This window comes from Poecilia reticulata, linkage group LG4 (assembly GCF_000633615.1).
Source record: "Poecilia reticulata strain Guanapo linkage group LG4, Guppy_female_1.0+MT, whole genome shotgun sequence".
In the NCBI taxonomy this organism is placed as follows: domain Eukaryota; kingdom Metazoa; phylum Chordata; class Actinopteri; order Cyprinodontiformes; family Poeciliidae; genus Poecilia; species Poecilia reticulata.
Window position 1 is genome coordinate 25,552,419 of NC_024334.1, and position 23,079 is coordinate 25,575,497.

The following is a 23,079-nucleotide window of genomic DNA, read 5'->3' on the forward strand; positions in this document are numbered from 1 at the left end:
ATATATAGATATATAGATATATATATATATATATATACATTAGTACGCATACATACAGTGTGGTATTGTAAGTCCACCTCAATCTGCTGGCATAGTTCTTCTAACTGGATGATTCAGATCATAAACGATTACCTTCATTTGAAGGGTTTATTTTTTCACTTGTTTTTGTTTAACTTGGACTTGGAGTTTCAGAAGGGTAATCCAAGCATATGAATTGTATCCATTCCAGAACCAGTTTTGATGTATGTTTGCACTCATTGTCCTGTTGCTTTGAGATAGTCCCCCCATCTTCATTAGGTAATCAACCATACTTAATGTGAGGTACCTGTGATGTAGTGTGGTCAAAGGGTCAGAAAGGTGAACCACTTCCAGATTCTTCTGATGAAGACACCTGCACTTGATAGGACTAAACCACAATGAAACAGGTCAAACCAAACAACAAAATCTAAACGGAAACAAGAATAAGATCATTAACCTAATTTACAAACTCATCTACTCATATTAAATGGTCTGGAAAATAAACCATGTAATATAGGACAACTCAAAAGGTACTTTTAAAGAAGGAAAATAAAAAAAACAATACAATGCACAAAAGAAAACCCTGTAATTGGTAGAATCCAGCTATGTAATAGATGACATCATCATCCAGCCATTTAAGCAGGAAATACTGGGTCGGCTCCTCCCATACACCTGCCCTGCTGCAGAATCTACAAGGGACAAACAATGGTGAGTAAAAAAGGAAAATAAATAATTTACCATAAGAATACCTTGAAACAAAAGAAACATTCATCCAGTGGTGCAGAAGTGTTAGCTTTCACCAAAACATATACATAGGTGGAAACTGCAACATAGTGCTACCACAAGCAAACCTGGGACAGTGAGTGAAACAAAGTTGCAAAGTTATGTTTAAATTTAAGCATTATGTCCAGCTACAGAAAGAGTAAATGAATCAGAAATAAGAATAAGGGACAAGTGGTAAACACACTGAACCACTTTGTCACACCACCGCATCCTGCCAGTGTTTTTATTATCCTCCTGACCACCAGTAGTTCATTTTTGTCCTCTGTAGAGGACATTTCTAAACTTGAATATCTCCCACCCCCTGCATTCTACTGAATTAATTCCTTTTGGTATCTGGAGAGAACATTTAGGGCTTTTCAATGATACCACATGTGAAGGGGTGGGACTTTTGTACGTACGTTTTTCTAATTCATAAAAATGGAATTTATCAGTAATAACACATTTTATGGGAAGAGACAAAGTAAGTGCATAAAACCTTTTATTACCTTACAAAGACTGTGGAATTTAAAAAAAATGGTGATTGGACAATGTTTTTTTTTCCTGGTAGTCGGGTTATGACACCTCCAAAATACTTCTTGTCATCAAGGTTAAATTACTCAATCTTAGACTGATCTGGCCATGCAGACTTATTACAGAAGGTATTTGAGAAAATATTTGTAGCCATACTAAGCCCGTGATCTGTATTTCAGTTTGATGTTATACATATTAAATCAAACTCCTTTGTCATAATGCTCTACTGAATACTTTGGATGTTTGCTGATGACATATTACATGTACGTAAATTAGATACCACAAAGTGATGTTACCTTTTGTCTATTCTTTCCATTGTAATTTTACAACAATAGATGCAGCCAACCAGAACAGTAGTTCATAGATCACAGCATATTTTAGTGCAAGCAGATGCAGGAAAGAGTAACATGTCACGCAGTGATACTGACAAACAAGGATCCGGGCAAATGGGAGTGTTCAGAAGACACCTAAACACACCAATCAGACTGAGTTCACATAAACTGAAAATGAAACTGTACTGCTTTGAACTGTATATCAGCCATCAAAACAAGCTATTCATGTGGTTTCAGGAAGACTAAAAACCTTTATAAAAAACAACATTGAGTTTACAGTATACCAGGAAGAAAGTCCATTTAACAAAGATAGATGGCTGCAACACCTGACTCAAAGCTTAATCACTGTCTCACATCTGTCTTTATCTGGAACTGGAAGTCCTGGAACTCTGTGCCACAGTTCAGCATTTGTAGCTCAGGGTTTAGTGCCCAGTGTCTCATTAGGTTTTTCAAATTCACTGACACGCAAGTCTTATTTTCTCTGTATCATGGGAACTTTAACCTCTTCTGTAATTCTATTACTAACACATTCACCAGTAACAGTACCATTAAAATGTATTTGATTATAATCTGATTATCTGACTAAATATAACATACAGGTTTTAAAGGATGATAATTCCTTAAAGAGAAACACCTGGGCAAACAGACCTACTCCTAAAAGTAATACATTCATCACTCCACTTATTAAATCATAAATTAAGTGTCATTAACAGCATTTCTGTGGAAAGTTGAGTTGAATTTCTCTGGCTGTAATAACACCGGATTAGAAGATTTAAGAAAGCAACACATTATGCACTAATCTGAAGAACAGATGAGAAACATAAAAGACCTCTATCAGACTGGAAAGGGTTAATAGCATTATATCTGTATTGTAAACATATCCAGGAGGTAATAAGCGTAATTATATCAGCATCTAAGATACAGCAATGAGAAAGAAACTGTGCAATAATGAAATCCAATGGAAATGCCCTACTGATCAAAAATCCCCCAAAACCATGGTTTTGATAGTGGGATAGTCTGGGACTAACTTGGAGAGGTGAGACCAGGCAAGGGGAGCAACGAGAAACAAGGAGTAACAAAATGGCAAAACATGATTTAAACGGAGTAAAATATAACTAAACATGAGGAATAAATAGCATGAACTGAAATAAGAACAGATTATCTCAAATAAAACAGAAACAATGCTGATCTAATCAAAAGAATTACTAAGGCAGACCACAGAAAGCAAAACTGCAAACCAAGAAAACCCATAAAGCAACCAAGATCCTGACATAGGCTTCACTCAAAAGATAATGAAAATTTAAAACTTTTGAAAAAGATATGTTAAAAAAAACCTGTTTTAGCTGCAATAAAAATTGGCATTCGGAGTTATTTGTAGCTTTCTCAAAAGTCAATGTGAAAATCTTTATTGACATTGAAGAAATCCAACCTTTCTTACTCATGTTTCCTCTTAGCCAGGTAAAAACCAGCCTCTTGTTCCATGTTATTTACTTTGTACAAACTAAGTTTGGTGATCTCATCTATTGTGAAGCGATTGCTTCCTGGAGACGTGGACCATGTTGAAGTTTGAACTTTACCCAATTACTAAAGTTTGTCCCTGACGTACAGTATGTCAAGCCCCAGTGCAACTGTGCTATGAAGCTTTCTGGAAATTGCCCCCGCTATAAACAACCGTCCTTCAAAAGAGAGAAGTGACATTGTTCAGACCTTCCCTTTCTGTTTGCTGATTTGCCCAGTAGAAGTTTTACCAGAGGAATCCAAGTCAATGGGTGAAAGCTCAGACTGTGCTGTGAAGAAATATTTGAATCAAGTGGACTTGCTTTGAAAATGGCAAGACTAGTTTCCATCTGTGTTTTAACATATTTCTTTGACACCCAAAAGTTTGTCTCAGCTGGGCTTATGTAGATTTTAAAATGTCTGAAAGTAGAAGTGCCTATAAGAAGTTTAGAGTTTTGAGAAACTTAATATTTGCATCAATGCCGTCCTTACAGTGTTTTACATTCTCCACATCAGATAAATAAGTCCATCCATCCATCCATCCATCCATCCATCCATCCATCCATCCATCCATCCATCCATCCATCCATCCATCCATCCATCCATCCATCCATCCATCCNATCCATCCATCCATCCATCCATCCATCCATCCATCCATCCATCCATCCATCCATCCATCCATCCATCCATCCATCCATCCATCCATCCATCCATCAACAGCAGCACCCTTATTTCTTATTTTACTTAGCATGTTGTTCACTGTTGTGAAAGAAATTGCCCTGACAAACATTTGAGTTTTCTCTGGAAGTGAAACATCATCAAGGAGGAATGCTACAGTAGTTAGTTAGGAAACAGATTACAGTGGAGCTGAACGCCTCATGTCTACACTATCAACTCCAAATTCTTTTTGCCATATTTAAGGTGAGTCTTCACACCTGTAAGGTGTGGTTAAAAAGTGAATGTCAAAGCATTGCCATCCTGGTTGACCATTGCCATCACATCATCAACCAGTGTGATTGCCATAGACACCTATGGAGTCATTGTATTTTCTGAATACTGAAACACATTGAAAGAAAACTATCCATGAGATCAGTTGTTATGAAGTCACAAGTTCCTGGGGGGAACAGACTCAATCAGACACAAGATTGCCGAAGCTCCTAATCCCAGTCTTTGACCCCTGAATGTTTTCTTCCTTTGATACACTTGGAAATCCAGTGCAAAACCATTTGGAGAGAAAAAGACCAAACCTTTAGGCCAATAAGATTTGTCAGGATCGGATCATATAGTGTAACTGGACAGGAAAGGGATAATTGACCTGTCAGTGCAGACCTTGTTATGCCTTAGTGGAGTGAGACAACCTTGCATCACATGATCGATAAATGATCACACTCTCCAAAGGATGTTTGATCTTTTCTTCCCATCTGTCATATCTAGGTCACTGGTAATCTTGGGTGAGTTTTTCACTCAAAAGTGAAATTGTTACATTTCACAAATATATAGTCTAAAAGCACTTTAAAAGAGGGGGGTGAGAGTGAATTCAATCCAGGTATATGGACACATTTACAGTCAATAACATGCAATCCTGTTTGACCCTTATTATCTAGTAGTGCAGGTAAGTTTACTTCGAGTCACTGAATGTTAGAGAATTTAGTGAACACTAAATTCGAAAGCAGAAATGCAAAAAAATGTGAATTTGAAGACATTTGAAGTTCATAAACCTAATATTCAAATTTATACCTATGCTTCACACTGACACGTCTAATTTCAAGCAAGCAACATATAATTATAAAATTAGCATATTAGATTGATTGTGGTACGTAATTACAGTAAGCCAGATTACTTATATACTTTTCTGAGAAGTGACTTATAAATGTGAGAGATTTACAGTGCAATAGCCGCATGAGGGGTACCAAGAATTTCAAGCAGTTTTGATTTTTATGTAACTGTACAATTGCTGACCAGGAGCTACGTGACGTCTTAGCTGCTTCTCATAACCTGCTGTATAACCCACTATGCACAACACAGGATTAGGCTAAGACTCGGCCCAATAGCAAAAATTGTCACACAACTGGAAAGTTGGCTGAAAATTAGCCAAAAATCATTCAGTGTATTCCCAGCTTAAGTAGGAAATCTCTGAGTGAGCTTTCCAGTCTAAGGGATAAAAGAGTACATACAGTTAGTCACAGCAAACGCTTGGCCAATCGCTTTGTCTAGGAAAGAGACTAGCTTAAGCACTGAAAGACTGGGCCAGGTGAATCATCAGTAGCTTAGATGACGTCCCTACCAGGAAGGTGTTGCATCTCGACACCTCCAGAGCAAATATAAAGTTAAGAGCTGACATGACAGCAAATACTGCAAAATTAGAGCGAGGACTGAGACTTAATACAAGTATAACTGCAGAGAGGATCATCTAATCCACTCTAACTATAGACTTTATCAAAATGGAAAGTTTGAAGCCTAGTCTTAAAAGTGGACAGTCTGCCCCATGAACTATAATTGATCCAGCTCCAACTATAATAATCCAGCTTCTCTTCCACCAAAGAGAAGCTGGATAAGTAAAAGTCTCCCAGCCATTCTATATTAAGAGACTCTAAGAGCCACCAACAATCTGCACAGCAGTCTAAGAGGGAAATGCTATGCTTGGAGTAAATGGAACAATCTGATTGCTACTATTAGATGACAATTGACTATTGAGGACTATATTAATGAAAATGATAATTGAAATTATTTTTCAACAGGGAGGCAATGAAGGGAAGCTAAAATAGGAGAAATATGATCTCTCATTTTCATTTTCACCAGAACTCTTGATGCAGCATTTTGGATCAGCTGAAGGCTTTAAACGGTCTCCTGTGAGTTTCCTGATAGTAAAGAATTACAATAGTCCAGCCTTGCAGTAGAAAATGCATAGCCTAATTTTTCAGCATCACTCCTGGACAAGATATTTCTAATTTTGTAATGAGAAAATGAAATCCTGAAAGCCTGTTTAATATGGGTTTTAAATTACATGTCCTGGTCACTTTGGTTTAGCACAGGAGTCAAATTTAATGTCATCCAGATTAGATGCCAATCTAAGCAGCTTCTTTTGCAAAGACTCTGGTCCAAAGACAACAACTTCAATCTGAATTCAACAGTAAAACATTTAGAGTCCTCCAGGTTTTTCTTGTAGTCCAACTGATAGAATTCATCATGATATATGGATAAATATAGCTGAGTATCATCAGCAACACAGAGGAAATGTATCCTTTCTTTTCTTTTCCTTAATATTCTTCTCAGTAGTGACTTTTAGTATTGCTACTTCAGTGCTATGATGAGCTCTGAAGCCTAGGTGAAACTCTTCAAATCATTCAATTCTTTCAGAGGTCAAAATATTGTTAAACATGTCAATAAATACAAATATAAATATCAGGGAAAAATCATTGAAGATGAAAAAATACTTGACTTTCCTCTCCCGTCTTCATAAAAAGTGGTTGCTGGTAAGCTGTTCATTTTGATTGGGGAAAGTGAGCTCCCAGCATGTAAGCCTATCACATGACGCATCACTGGAAAGCCAGGATGTCCTATATAAAGTAGTACAGTAGGGTGAACAAAATGTCCTCAGTAAGGGACACAAATTAATGAGCAGGGTCTCATTAAAAAAATGAAGAATGTAATTTTTATCTACTCTTGAGCATGTTGAGTTTCCACCTCCGTGAATACAATCAGCATAATCTATAGACGGTCTTTACTTGTCAAAATTTCAAATCACATGGATCTAGTGTAAGTAGACTAAATGTAAACTGTGCTGAATTTAAATCTCATAGATTTCCACTTAATAAAATTTGTTCAGTTTAAACTTTATACAAAAAACGGAATAAACAAGGGCTTAATGTCATGGACTTTTTTTATTGCTCAATATGCAAAACGGATTTTAATTCTAAACTTTTTTTATTGTTTTAAGTACAATGTTATAAAATGTTAAGTGCTTCATATGCTTTCGTTTAGTTCATACTGAAAGTAGCGATCGTTCCATATAAACAATTTTACATAAGTATTAAAAAAACATTATTTGCCACATGGAAATAATAAAAAAAAACAAATCTTAAAAAGTGGAGTTAAGTCAAACAAAGTTGAGGCAAAGCTGCTCTTGCTGAGTCGTTGCGGCAATAAACGGAGTTGTACAGAGGAGCAGACATACAACATCCGGGCAACAGTAAGCTTGCGCAGAAACGGAATGGCGGAGGTAAGTGAGCGAAAACGAGGAATCTAATGAGCCGTAATGTTAGAGAAACTGTGCCGAATTTAGGACCTATGTCAACCCCGACGGCTCCCAGTATGACCGAGGGTGTCTCCGGCTGCTGAGCGGCGGCTGAAAGAGAGCTACGAGGCATTTTAGCACCGGGAAGCTGAGGTGGGGGGAAGAAACGGAGAGCCTCTCCGGCGTAGATCGTCTCTCTCCGCGTTCTTGGTGTTAAAGAGCCATTCCCCTCTCTGCCTTGATAGTACGGCAGTAGAAAACAATAGGAATCCCGGGGCCGGGTTCGACGCGGTGGTGCTGAACTATTTTCAGGTGCGTCCTCTCGGCAGGGTGGGTCGAGTTGAAAAGTTTTGGAGACATGACTTGACTCGGCGGCGGTGAACTTCCACCGTGCCGCTCGGAAACATTGTAAACTAGTAGTTTCCTTCTCGCAGCGAGCCGGGTGGAGGGAGAGATGTTCAGCACCAAGTCACAGGAAAGCGCCCCTGGTCAGACAGACAGCGCCCGATGGGGCTGGGACAAAAAGCAGCTTCTTATAGGACCTTTTGTGTCGTTTAAAGTAGGTTGTGATATTTAGTAAATGCTGGCACTTTATCTGATTTAAGGATTTGGTTGTTAGGGTTCCGTATAGTGTCTGTTACCAAAGTTTTCTTCACGTTTTAGTTATTCGCGCTCCTTGTTAATGAGGTGCAATACAGGCCTGCAATGTAGAAACACATTACTCCTAGCAGGACACATAATAAACTTATAACTTAGAGAAGACATTTTTCTCATTTTAGTCAGAAAAAAGATTTTCTTACTCTGACTTTTATATTATTTGACGAATTTGCATTATTTTATAATTTTATCACCTCAATGATCTTCAAGTTAATAAAAAAAAAACTTTGTAAAAATGTTAAGTAGATGTGATCAAAATCCTATAAACTGACATCTTTTAAAAATGGAAGCCAATGAAATGCTGTAAATGATCAACAGAAAACTCAATTCAGAACATTGAATTGAGTGTGGTTAAGTTGTATATTGTAAAACGCCTATATTGAAACAAACATCCTTTGAAATCATTATATTGGTGAAAACTCACAAGTTTTTCTAAATGTGTTGAGTCTGTGAGAGTTGAGCAGTGTGGCCCCAGCTTAAGTTAATGTCAGTAAAAGCCTTCTCCAACGGCTGAAACTTATTTAGGGTTAATCAGAAACACCTTAAATCAAACACAGCTCAAATCACAGCTCCTGTCACTGAGAGCTACTATCCAGAAAACTTTTGGATGTCATTGAGCTCTACAGAAGTCTGATATTGAGCCATTCACTGGATTTATTTATGTTGAAACAGGGATGCATCTAAAAATTATAGGATAGAAGCTGTTGATGATTGGAGATGGATAACTTTGTTTTATATGTGTTCTACTGACTCCTGAGTTTGAATGTGTATGTTAATGCTCAACACAACCACATCCACATTGCATACTTAAAGCAAGGTTTTTTTAATTCCTTATTTTCAAGTTTTTGCCAAGAAAAGATGTACACGTCACACAAAAGATGGAAGTTTTTAAATAATTGATTTTGGTATCATTTTCTACATCAAAACAGAAGTGAAGAGAGGTTTTATTTTTACTTTAGATGCACGGAAGCTCCTTTGTAAAATAAATAAATAAACACATATTGCCAAACTAATCCCAGATATTATGTTGATATGGACCTACCTAAATCTTAGACACATTTGTGGAGACGATACAATTCCATCCAGGACATCTTGTTCTTCTTTGCACTGAAGACTGTTCTTGATGACGTTGAGTGACTGATTGGTACAGAACAATCACCATAAACAGGCGCCTCCTTAATGACATGGCTTGATGCATGTCTTCCATAATTTCTCATTATTGAGGATAATAATTAATCCTTATAAATGTCACCACTGCAATTCCACAAAGCCCTCTTGGTCAGACTTTTTTGGACAGTTGATTCTGCCATTTGTGAGCTGATGACACTGCTGGACATCTTCAGGTTCTCGAATGAAAATAAGCTTGATCTATTATTCTGCTGCTGCACCATGTTTCTCTGACTGATCTTCATGCCTTCTTTTCAGCCTTGCCAGCTTTCGCAACACTTCTGGAAACCTCATTCTGGTTTGAAATCTTTTTTAGGGAGGGAGACCTTGCTGATACAGTGCAACTATTCTGGGCTCAGTGTGTTGTTTCCAGTCATGGTGTTTGAACAATGGCATAAAAAACTCTTGCTAGCAGAGTTTGGCTGATGCCGGTTTGGGAAAATGGAGCAGCACCAAAAAATTGATTAGATGTTTCCTTTTGTGAGCTTTAAAATAAAGTGGTACCTTCCTCCCTCCTGACCCCATTTCCCAAATGTGCACCTTTTTGTAATCTTTTTGTCTGAGGATAACACATAATAAAACAGCTTATTGTGGAGGTTTTGACCCGATCTACCCGAAAACAAGCTTCACAGTGTACAATTGTTCATTTTTAATTGTTGTTCACAGCTCTCCATTAAGGACAAGTCAGGATGGCTGACAGTCGAGACCAGTGTTGTTGCTGCAGCCAAGTTTTTATAATCTATCCCAAATTGGGTTTGTCTTGTTACATAACATGGGTGTCCCTGTAAAGCACTGTCACACTAAAGTCCTCAAGAGCCAGTGTGCTGAAACTGTTAGATTCACGAGTGTATATGAGTCAAACACATCTGAATCACATAATTGGGTCATTAGCAGGACTCTAGAACCTGAGCAAAATTACCTGTTGTCAAACACAGCAAAATAGTGCACATAGGCAAGTATCAAAATATCAAATATTTAGGAATCGGGACTAAAAATGCAGACTTTTATACAGATCATGTTCACATTCACACCAGCCACRTTTAGTCTACTTTAATCAAACTCTGGTCCATTTGTCTTGAAAGTCCGATTCGTTTCAGGAGGTGTGAATGCGCACTCGAACTCTTACGTGGACCAAAAAAAGAGAACTCTGGTCTGCCTAAAAGCCTAGGTCTCGGTTTGATTAAAGCGAACTCTGGCGCAGCTCGAATGCATATGTGGATTCCTGCTTTTGGAGCGTAGGTCACTCCAAAAGCAGTGACCTACGCTGTGGCCAAAGGGAGAAATGGTTCTTAGTCCTTTACAAAAAGAGAAATCCTATAACTACTAAAATCTGATGCTACTTCATTTTTGTTACATTTTGGGAAGAGGGAAGTTGCGCTCATATTTTCTTCCGAGATTTGAGTTGTTTATTTCAGCGGTTCTTGGCCATGACAGGCAAGGGAGGAGAACAGGTTTCTCAATTAGTTTGGATCTTTTGACTCAGTGCAGTGTGAAAGTGAATTTTAGCGGCTGAAAATGTAACAAATGTTGGAATTTTGGTCCCCAACCGAGCCAAATCCACCAGAATATTAGGTGTGAAAACACCCTTAGCGAAGAAAATCTCACCACGAAGTTTCTCTGCAGTTTGCCCAAGAGATTTATCAAGTGATTGAAAATTATAGACAAGATTACACCAGCATTTCCTTCCTGCTTCAGCATGACTGAACTACTGTGGCCAAAGCAAGGTCGATATAGATGAGCTAGCTTTGTGTGAAGCAGGAATCCAACATTATAAAATAGATTTAGGTTGAATTAGGGCAGAAACAGCAAGTCAAGTCTTGTCCAACATCAGCGTCTGACCTCATGAAGGCACTTCTTTTTATATCCAATATTCTCATAACGCTCTTCTATGCCATTGAGCTATTACGGCTGTAAAGAGTAGGTCATTATCATATAAAGTACTTTGGATTGTCACTCATGTTAATTTTTGTGAAGGCACTGACTTGATAAGTTTGGTGTTATTGTACATTTTAATCTCTGTTGGCAACAGATCTTTAAAAACGATGCTTTAAGAATGCAGCAGCTGGCTGGTTTACAATGTTCTGAGCCAGGCACATTCATATGCTGTTTGTGTGTGCACCTCGGGTGCACTATTTGCATGTTGTGAAACCCTTTTTTATATGCGCTTTTCCATAAAATGTGTGTAAATGTGTTTGCAGGTGAGCGACAAGCATATGAACATTAGCACAGACACTGTGGCCTAGTGGAGAGTGGGCAAAGTACAGAGATGAAGGCCTTCAGCAGAAGAAGTTGGAAGAAGTCGTAGAGGATTTGGAGGAGAAGCTTTCTCGCTCCATGAAAATGGCAACACAATCCCCAACAGTAAGTCAAGTTTTGTTTCTTAGAATATATTTCTGTGCCTATGACACATTTTTAAGACCTAATACTTTGTTTCGAAATGAATTGGAACTAATCCCTCCCCCCAAAAATAACTAAAACAAATTCAAGGTTTCCCCCTGAAAACTTGCTAAGCCCAATGACTGGGTGCTAGGGCAGTCATTCATCCAGCGGCTTGTCGTGTTTTTGAGTTAAAAGATGCTTAAAATTGACAGGAAATTTTAAGAGATCACTTGATAATTATGTATTATTGAAACATTGGAAGTTTAATACCTGAACACCAACTATAAAGTCTTAAAAAATGCAAACATTTTAAAAAGACTTAAACAAATAAGTGAGACTCAGCCTTGTGGGGGCACAAGTAAAGCCTGGTGGCCCGCCAGGCTTATAATACACTGGGGGAATCCCTGAAATTGTAAATTTAAAATAATGAGGGCTAAACTATCTGTTTTATCAAAGGTCTTCCAGTCTGACCCAAGTATAATTACAGTCTTAATCAAGGCTTTTTCAAATATTTAGCATCAAGATCCCTGTTTCAGATTATTTCCCTGCTACTTGTTGTTGGCATAGTGTCTGTAATTTTATGTCTTCCCAGTAATGGTACTGGTGATGGGCCTGAGTTTTTAAAAACTCCACTTTGGAAAAATCTTTAGGTTATCATTATAACTTTAAGCTAATCAATTATATTTTTCCTGACAAACTAAAGGGTTTAACTGAGTTGGGGCAATTTGACAAATTTAATGGCCATCGGACAGCCTGTGCCCTTCACTGGTCTTTTGTCTTTTTTTTTTCTAATCTTTTTTTTTTTCACATGCGTTGGTTTCTTCACTAAGAACAATGTTTGAATGAAGACAAAAGATGCACCCAACAAAAAAATAATAAATAACCCTGTTTTTAATAGTATATACAACACCTTCCAGCTGCAAGCAAAGCCTGTAATTTTCTCCCAGAGTGCCTTCAACTTCACCAGCGATTTATTTACTCTGACTTATAATAAAGACAAAAATAGCAGCAGCATATTTTCAGAAAATACATACATTTATATAATAACCACAATGGTGGTCTTGGTGTCTTTTTTTTTCAATTTTATTATGTTTATGAGCCATTTCCAAGTCTTACAAACTTGGTATGAAACGGCAAATACAAAACGTGCTCGACCATAAAGAAAAATCTAAATGAGTTTGCTCATTAAAAATAAATAAATGACTGAATAATCCCAAAAACTGTAATGTCTCCATGCAGAATCAATAACAGGAAAAAAAATAAAATATATATATGTTTTTTTTTTACCAGAATAAGTTTAAAAATTATGATTATTTTAATGGAAAACAAGTATTTTCAGCTTAATGGATTTGAACAGGTGATGAACAATGTCACCAGCATTATAAAGATGTACTTTTGGCCGGTACATACAGATGTTTTCACTCCTTCTGCGACTGAATAAATACTTTTTTAATCCCCACAGTAGAAATTCTCCTGGGCTGTTCTTTTCTGTATTTAGCCATTTCAGTAAATGTTTTTCAAAAGTTTTGAAATTTCAGCAGACTTCTTTTGTTGATTGGCTCGTGATTTACGTCAATGCAAACTCCCAAAAAAAAATAAAAAAATTCAACCACACCTGTGAACCGACGGACTGCCGCGTGTTATCAGAGAGCTGCGCAGTTTGGAGGCACATAATTATGAGTTTAATCTTGAGCAACGCCTCTTAACTTCTGGAGCGGAATAACCGTGATTTCCCTCAAGCAGCGACTCTCTGAGGTACGGGAACGCAATAAAGAAGCGAGAAACGGTTCAGCTCTGGTCAGCGTTATGACGGAACCACAGCTTTGTCCCAACCGCTTTGAAACACCTGAACTACATGACATTAATTTGGCGTAATGTGCATTTTATCCTTTGTTTGGAATTTTCTTTTAAATAAAATTACACCTTTTGACTGAATGACCTAAATCCAAAAGGTTGCACGTGTATTTACACATATTGTAAAAATAATCGCCTAATTTGGACTGTTTTCAGGGCAGAAATAAATACCAGCCAAACTCAATGAACAGAGGTAACATTGTAAAGAAGATTGGGTCTGTGTTCCTTTACATACAAACAAATTTTCCCATTCACTGTAGTTACAGTATTTTGGGAGTTTTTCAGTATGAAGAATATGAAGTGCTGCTGGCCTGAACTTCCCTCTCATAGCGTTGGATTTGTTTGCAACTTCTCACTTTTGCGCCAAAGCTACTCTTACATTTTGTTGCTCAATCGACCAGTTGAAAATAAAAACATGAGATATTGATATATTAATCTTCTGTGCCACACATTGTGAAAATATTTATATCAAATTTTACTACCTAAAAAGGTCAAGAACGTGCTTGAGAAAGTGAAATCAAAAGTGATATTTCAACTTTGCCGGCAGTAAGTCGGGCTCGTTTCCGGTGAGAGTTGGACTCCGCCAGGGCTGCCCTTTGTCACCGATTCTGTTCTTTACTTTCATGGACAGAATTTCTAGGCACAGGGGATCCGTTTTGGTGGCCTTAGGATCACGTCTCTGCTTTTTGCGGATGATGTGGTCCTGTTGGCTTCATCAGATCGTGATCTGCAGCTCTCGCTGGAGCGGTTCGCGGCCGAGTATGAAGCGGCCGGGATGAGGCTCAGTGCCTCCAAATCCGAGGCCATGGTCTTGAGCCAGAAAAGGGTAGAGTGCCTTCTCCGGGTCAGGGGGGTCGTCCTGCCTCAAGTGGAGGAGTTTAAATATCTGGGGATCTTGTTCATGAATGAGGGAAGAAGGGAGCGGGAGATCGACAGGCGGATTGGGGCAGCGTCTGCCGTGAAGCGGGCGATGTACCGGTCTGTCGTGGTGAAGAGAGTGCTGAGTCAAAAAGCGGATGGATGGATATTTCAACTGTTTTGTTTAGGAAAAGTAGAATTAAATTACATTGTTGTATTTTTTTCTTTCTCCTCTCCTTTCTCTGTCATTTGTCCCTACAGGTCAGTGAGCTTCCTTTGGAGGAGCTACTGGCTTTGTATGGATATCAAGTATCCAATCCACAGAAGGAAACATGTCCTATAACCACTACTCTGCCAGATACGACCCTGGATAAGGTGGGATTCAGCCAAAGCATACATCAACTAATGCCGTTATTCATTTTTTTATACAACTTGATTGTGGGTTTCTTGTTATTGGCTCAATTTACTTGGGCTATCTATGATTTTTGTGTATTCAGCCAATCATATTACAGAAATGCACCAAACAAAATTAGGACAATTTCAAGACACTGCTGAGTTTTGTAGTATTGTTGTTTGTTTTTTGTGTGTGTGTGTTGCACAGGACCAGAAAACGAAGGACCTGTTTCATGGCAAGCAAGAGAAACAAGCTTCAGACTATGATCTCACCTCCTCAAACACCTCAGATTTGCTGCCCAGCCTCCAGGGTAACACACACAGGATTAATTACCCATAAAGATTTTCACACCATAAGAAGTGTTGATGAAAGTATTTTTGGTTTTGTCCTTTTTATTCAAATAAAAGAGCTGTAGTTATTTTCTGTCAAAAATGTTTTTTGAAGCATGATATAATATAATGTCTATTTCACAGATTAGATTTTTGTTTTTCCCCCTAAAGGAAGCTGAAAATTGTCTCCACTATTTTGATTATTATTTTGTAGAGATAAATATTTCTGTACTTTTCTAAACAGCTAGTTTAGTTTTGTCATCTGAGATGTGGATGTGTTCCTTGGAGACATTTTTCCATCTCCAAACAATAACCTGGCTTTGCTTGCTTGTAATAATTTCTCATCTAATATTTGAACAATTTTCCTCACTTATTTCTAACATATGTCTGACAGCTTTTCCATAAACCGTTCAAGTATTTGAAGTGTTAGGTGCGCTCGACATCACAGATGATTTGGAAATGTTTTTCTTTTTTGAGGAGTTCTGCTCAGGGTTGAATAATCCTCTTTGTGCCGTTTTTGTCTCTTCCAGACGGATACAAAGCGACGACTGTCAGCTCATCAGACGACGACACTGATGACTCTTCTATTCCGTCCAATGAAGAGCACAAGGTTAGCTACTCAGAATGGTCTCATGTTGAGTTGGTCACTGTGCAGCGGCTACATAAACTGGAGTCATTCAGACTTATCACACGTCCAGCTTGTTTAAATCTTTTTTTATCACTGTCCTGAATAGTGATGTGGGCCTTTTGCATATGCAAGCAGTGAAGATTTTAATTAAATTCAAGTTTATTTCATCGAGGACAACTCATTAAACCAGTGTTTCTAAGATCATCTTCATCTTGTAGTGAATGCTCAGATTTGAACCATTTTATTGTTTTTTCTCTGCAGGAGATCATGGTTGGCTCCATGTATCAAGCAAAAATCCCACCATTAAATCCACATTTATCTGAGGAGAGAGGTGAAAAATGATTGTTTGTGGAGTGCATTTGTTGTGTAGACTTTGTAGACGTTTTACCATAAATATTTTACCTGTAGAGATACTAAAAATTAGAAGCTTGGTGTAAAAGAAGAGACTGCTACGCCCAGACCTGTCATCATTCTCATCATCTCCATCTTCCTCTTCATTTTTACCGTAAATCCCAATTTTTCCTGCTTCCGCTCCTCCAGCTTACAACAACGTCGACCAGTTGCTGTGGAGGCCCGGGGTTTTGCCTGTACAGGAAGTAGAGGAATTTTTGAAGAATGCACAGAGACTTGGTGGCCAGGAGGGGGCGGTGTGGACTCAAACAGCCGCTGTCCAAGACAATGAGCAGGTAAGTTGTCAGTGTTACATTTTATGCTATTCCCATCAGCAGTGCTTGCAGCTGTAGGTGACTGCATTAAAATGTATAATTCTGTTTGTTTACTAAACAAGCCAAAGGAACAGGGATAGTTTATCAGGAGTCTTTAGAAGTTAATTTTTTTGTCATGTGGAATTAAGTTTTGATTTCTGCCTTCTTTTCGACTCAACATTCAGGCGCTGTATGAACTAGTGAAATGCAACTTCAACGCAGAAGAAGCACTGAGACGGTTACGTTTCAATGTGAAAGTATTCAGTGGTAAGATTCTTCCTGTTGTCCTGGTTGACTTTTTTTTTTTTAAGTGATCTGAATTGGACGATCCTATTCAGTATTAAACCACATAGTTAAATCTATTAGCACGGTTAAACTTTAGCAAAGTTGTGACCGTTTACTCCATTTGCTTTTCATCATTTGCTTAATATAATCTGCTTCCAGACTGGCCGTCAGCGTGAAAGGTGGTTTACGGTTTATATCTGCTGTATTCATTCGGACGAAAAAAAAAACCTGTTTAACAGGTTTAAAAATAAAAAAAATCCTCACTGGCTGTTTTTCAGGAACTCATTCCAGATGTGCGGCTGCACATAGAATTAAAACGCTTTGTTTCAAAATAAATTAAAGAACAACGAGTCTCATGTGAAAGAGATAACTTGAGACTACTTTAAAAGCCTTAACTTACTTTTACTTTATGAAACTATATACGCTTATAACAGGATGTTTGACTTTGTAACTTGTCAGACTGTGTAGTTTAGGTCATTTACCATTTGGAGTTCCAGTTTGTGCCCAAGCTTAAATTTGATGATGTCTTCATCAGCATTTTCATCATTTATTTTTAGTAAATATTTTCACATAAGGTTTTTGTTGTTATGATGATGACATCTATTTTTTCATAATGTCACACAAGGAATCATTGTGTTTGAAGTAATGCCTTAAATATATCCATGGGGTGTATCTCCTTCTAATCTCAATGCTGTGAATAAACCTATCAGAGGCTTTCAAATCCATTTGAATGCATAGGATGCTTTTACATAAGCTCTTCAATTAAACAAAATGCCTAGAAAAAAAAACAAACCCTCACAATAATTCTGCCATTTTGCAAATATAAATAATTTTGGTAATCCTAACTGAGAAGAGGTGGAAATGTTTATACTTGAGCTATTCTTTAGCTATATTTCTATGGTACACGTGCAGTAAAAACATGTTGTTTTCCCAAAAGCCTGTGACTTTATCCCACCACAAAACTTGAGACCCTTGTGTCGAGTTGCGACGATCTAACTTAGAAGTGTAGATTCCAAGATTTTCAGCAGGAGGTGAATGACTTTTGTCATCAATAATCAATGTGCTTAACCTGAACTAGTTTGTAGGATCACAGTTCTCTGTGTGCCTACTGCTTTTAGAGGAGCTGTGCTCTTGGAGCGAGGAGGAGTGTAGGAACTTTGAGAACGGCTACCGCGTTTATGGGAAAAACTTCCATCTCATTCAGGCTAACAAGGTATGTGATCAAATTTAGATCTTTTCATCCTTAATCTAGCCTCAAAACTTGATCGATTGTTTTAAATACTTGTCTCTAAAAATGATTGAAACCTTTCTCCACAGGTACGAACTCGCTCCGTTGGCGAGTGTGTGGCGTATTACTACCTGTGGAAGAAATCGGAGCGCCACATGTTCTTCACCCAGCAGGCCACAAGGGTGAGCCGAAAAAAGTACATCATGCAGTCAGAGAACATGTGAGTACTTCTGCAGAAATACTTTGGGTTAAATGGCGACGCTAACTTGTCTGTTAGTTAAAACTGGAAGACGGTTAAGGACTGTTTGTAATATTGGGAAAATTATTTCTATAAATTAATTCTATTTTATTCTATTTTATGTGATAGACCAACAAATGGTAGTGCAAAACCGTGACATCATCCATGCCAAATGTGTGTGTACACTTTAAAGTTACACATAGTTAGTGATTGTGCTTCTGTATTTTAGTGAGGATGGAGACCAGGATGGAGAGGGTGGAGATCTCGAGGGAAGCAACAATTCTTTGGGGTTACTGTCACAGATCTCAATAACCTCTGGACAAATGGAGTCCCGGTTCCCTTCAAGTACAAGTCTGGATCTAAACAAACAAGGTACAAATCAGGAATAGATCAATAACTGAGCTGTGACACTGAGTTTGTCCTGCTGTAAAATGACTCTTTCTTACAGAAGGTCATTAAAACATGCAAGTAACAGTACTTAAGTATGTACATAATGTGCGGCACTACAGTGACAATGAACATTTAATTTGAACTTTTCTAAAAACGTTAAGAGAAAACCTCCAGCATTAATGGAAAAAAAATCCTAAGAGTCGTACATGCAGGTTTTTTTTTTTTTACTTTACTGTGCAGAATTCTTCAGTTTATTTATTTTTTTGGCATCGAGATCACATCATTTGCTTCATCTTCATTATGTTTTGTTATGTCTCCCCACCTTTGTTTTCTCCCATCCTTACTGTCGCGTGTTGTTCTGTCTGTGCATGCACGTGTGCATGTCTGTGTCTGTTGGGTGTGCATGTCTGTCTGTGCACGGTTCACGTTGGCGTTCTGCTCCAGAAGAAGAAGGCCGCCCCAGGCGCAGACGAACGCCCCGCTTTCTCTTAAAGCCATGACCTCCGTCCACACGCACCACAGAAAGCAGGCTGGGCCTGCAGGTAAAGAAAACGGGGTGAACTAATGTGAACAAAAAGAACAAATAACTTGGCTCTTGTTGATGTTTGCAATCTGTTTCTAAGAAAGATGGTCACTTCAAAATTACGATAACTTCACATGCATCTGTGTTTCCTCACATATTGTCACAATAAACGCAATAACGCCCTTTATGGTTCCACATTTAGTTACTTTACAGAATCTATGAACTTGTGCTCAGAAAGCTGCAGACTGTTGTCTCTTGGTGAATATTTATTTCATTACTTCCCAGAAGCCTGAAGTCTTTTCACTGCTATCCACTGATGATATGCCTCACTATTCCTTTTTCTTTTTTTTTTTAAATGACTGGTAATCTTCTGACTGAAGGTCGGCAAAAAGATTTTTTTTTTTTTTTAGTAATGTGAATATAAGTAAACTGAATTGAACTGAAAAAAGTAAGAACATTGCGTCATTTGACTAAATTCTCAAAATAGACAAATTCCTTCTTCCTCTTCCTATCATTGCTGCATACGGTCTTTGAAGGGCATTTATTTTATTTTCGCAATCACTTTTTTAATTGAGATTTGATGGAATATTTTTTATTTAATTTATTTGAATCAGAAATCATGAAAAATCAAAAACGGAGCAAGTGTCTGACAAGCCTCAGTGGTGTACTGATCAGACGTGATCTGAATTTGTCTCTTTGTACCCAGACGGCGAGCTGGTGATGAGTCTGTCCGAGCTGTGTCCCGACGAATGTCCTCAGCAGCTCTTCGACTGTCCGTTCTCTTTCCCATCCATGGACGAGCTCGGAGACGCCGACTCGGATCGTCCCTCGGCTCCGGTTCAGCTCCAGTCTCAGCCCTCTGACCAGCGCTCCGAGTGGGGCCGTGGAAACCCGCCGTCCCGCCTTGACGACGACCACGGCTTCCTGAACTCCTGCTTCTACCACCTGCAGATGCACGGCAGGCCTTTTGTTTCTGACGGCCCCGGCTGTGGCGCGGCAGGCGGTGGGACTCACGCCTCCCGCAGGCTGCAGGTGGAATTTAACCTTCCCTCCACCTCGGCTTCCTCGCCCGCTGTCCTCTCATCAAACTTCCAGGCGTTGGGCAGCCTGTTGCACCCCTAGCCCTTTTGACATTGAGGTAGAGGGTAAAGTACATGGAAGAATATCGTCTGTTTACTCGCTCTGCAGACAGATATTTAATTGGTTAAACGGTTTTTTGCACCTGAAAAAAGTGGAGCTGTCGCTCTGGAGGAGGCCTTACCATCAACGTCCGTCCGCTGTTGAATGCCGAGTGTTTAATTTATGACCGTCAGCCATTGATCGTGTGTATATCTATTAATTACAGTTTGTAAAAGCACAGTGTAGGGGATGAAAGCTGCAGACCAGTTTTCTAAATCGCATCCATTCTCTCACAGTCATAACTTATTCAGTTTTTTTAATTTTTTTTATCATCATTATTCCTGGGAAAGAAACGTTGGGTAAATGAGCCAGCAACTTGTTTATCTTTTCTTCTGTCACTTTTATTGCTGCTGTTGTTTCAGACGATTTTCCATCACACACATCAGATGCTCAATCTTGGCAAATTTTTTACATGGAAATTATGTCTCCCCCTCTTCCTCCGCTCTGCCTGTGTTTAGGTTTCCTAGCAGAAATCTTTCACATTTACAATGAAACCTGTACTAAAATTGTATATATAGATTTGTTTTAAACATGAGGCCACAAACGAGCTCAATAATTCATCAAAACTTCATCCTAACCATTTTAATAAGTTGATTAAATTGTACTTGACGTGCGTGAATCAATTGGCTGGAGGACTGAGCCAAATTTGACCCTAATTGTCAGGTCAAAACCTTTAAAATCTGTTGGGTTTTTTTTTTCAGTTTGTTGAATGCATAATAATGAGCAGCACCCACTATTTTCTGTTCTATGCGCGCATCAATCGACAACATAAACTCTGCTGCACTAGCCTCCATCAGCTTTTTATCTGATTTTTGGTAAATCAAATAAAAATGAGAGAAATATGCTTTGATGTCAGAAGTAGGGATACTGGAAAAAAGATCAGATTGGTGCGTTCTTTTCCTTTTTTTTTTTTTTTTTACATCAAATGCAAAACAGGTTTATGCATCACTGACTTCTGTGTCTCCATGTACAGTTTGTCAGCTCCTGCAAGATCATTGCGTACCTTAGCATATAATGAGAAACGCTCATCCTTGAACGGCTTCATGTTTACATCCACTGACAGAAATGCTAGGACAGTTTGTTGGTTTAAGCGCATCAGCAACTGTTCTGGTCTGAAGGTAAAGTTCTCTTCTTCTTTGTTTTCATCTGGTTCACATCCTTTGAGTGAACCCTTTGACCCCGTCCTTTACTTCCAACCTGAACTTCTGGTTTCAATGTGGGCTTTATTTATTGTTGGCTGAAAACTCCCAATTTTCTTTTACAAAAAACAAGAACTGAGTTATGCACATTTGCTAATCGACATTCGGATTGTTGTCTTTCATCAGAATATGTTTCAGGTGTGAAATTACTCTGGTTTAATTGATGACGTAATACAGCTCTTGTTTTGAATTCATTCAGGCTTTTTTTTTTTTCTTTACAAAGAAGCCTGAATGAAGCAAACTTCTTTAAAATAAAGAAACGGCAACACTCAGGAAATGTATGTAGAGTAAAAATTGTTGTTCGTGTCTGACTGGGACAAGCAATGTCTGTACATTTTATTTGCTTATTTATCCAATATTGGTAAAAAGAGTTAAAATGTCATTTTCTATTCATGTTCATATTGTTTATGTTTACGTGTTGCTGCATTTTGCCGACTCTAAAAGAGCAAAAGGTTCCACAGATGAATTGGACCCGCTTTGTCCGTCTTCACTCGTTTCTTTATTTCCTTTCCTAACTGGTTGTCTGATCCGCTTTCAACTCGGAGTCCATCTTTTTATTTTATTTTATTATGTTTTTAAAACACAGGTAAAGTTGAGGCAAGACAGTGAAGACAGAAAAAACCACGAGCTGAAATCTTTTATTTCATTTTGTTTTTATGAATATACATATATATATAGGTACATACATGTATTCAAATTATAAATTGCTTTCATCATATTTCTTTTTAAATATATTTTGTAAATTAAAATGTGAAATTAAACTTACCAGTGTAAACATTAAACTGTAGTGTTATTTAAATCAATCTGAAAAGTTGTAGTCTGATCTACTTGCAGTGTCCTGGTATTTGCTTTATTTGGTCCCTTTACTTAAAGATGTAGTTTGGATGGAGAGATTAAAAAGAATGGAAAATTATGTCATTTTGCAAAGATATCAATCACCATTTAATCCAGTTTCACCATTCAGTGTACTTTAGTAAGACTATCAGAATCCCACATCTTGGTTTTTGTCGATATCTGAGCATGAAAGTTTTCCAAATCCCTCAGATTTATGTCATTTGCAGTCATTAATTTTATTAATTTTTATCATTTATGCTGATAAATAAAATCTTCAGTTTTCTATCAGGCATCTGAAAATTTTGGGGGGTCATCGCTGTTAGAAAGTTAGAAAAGTTTTAGAAAGTTTTAGTTCCATCTGAAAATAAAAATAACCCAAGATCAATATTCTGCCACCGCGTCTCACTGACATCTTTCTGGTGTTTCTTCATGTTGCTTATTTAGAAAGGTGGCCCAGCAGGATCATCATGGTTTTATCTTCACAAGGTTTTAGGGAGAACCGGGCCTGGATGGTTCTTTAGATGATTCCTGTGTTCCAACCTTGTCAAATAGTACAAGTATACAGAGAATAATGCAGGTTGTTTTCATGAGTAACACAGTCAGTATTTGTCAAAAATGTCCTGTGGTTCCTTTAGTGTTGCGGTTGCTATCTGAATGATCTCCCTCAACTAGACTTTCTGTCTAGTTTTTGCAATGCGACCGTGCCAGATTTTTACTGATCGTTTTTCCACTGCGTCATGAAATGTTGATAATCCAGAGCAGCGTGTACAGCACAGGTCTTGGTGTGGAAATAGAATTTTAACTTGTCTAGTTATATTTATGATTTCAAAGGGTAGAGACATAACCTTTTCAAATTGG

General features: G+C 38.1%; 1 protein-coding gene across 1 annotated transcript; it reads left to right on the forward strand.

Annotated features, from left to right (window-relative positions):
• The first annotated feature begins 7,259 nt into the window (after positions 1-7,259).
• On the forward strand, positions 7,260-22,190 carry mier2 (mesoderm induction early response 1, family member 2). The gene is made up of 12 exons (XM_017304197.1): positions 7,260-7,360; positions 11,398-11,560; positions 14,552-14,665; positions 14,892-14,994; positions 15,544-15,623; positions 15,903-15,972; positions 16,182-16,327; positions 16,531-16,612; positions 17,749-17,843; positions 17,948-18,078; positions 18,326-18,468; positions 19,716-22,190. Exons 2-12 carry the CDS (start codon positions 11,534-11,536, stop codon positions 20,129-20,131), a joined length of 1,407 nt encoding a protein of 468 aa, XP_017159686.1. The 5' UTR covers positions 7,260-7,360; positions 11,398-11,533; the 3' UTR covers positions 20,132-22,190.
• The last annotated feature ends 889 nt before the right edge of the window (positions 22,191-23,079 follow it).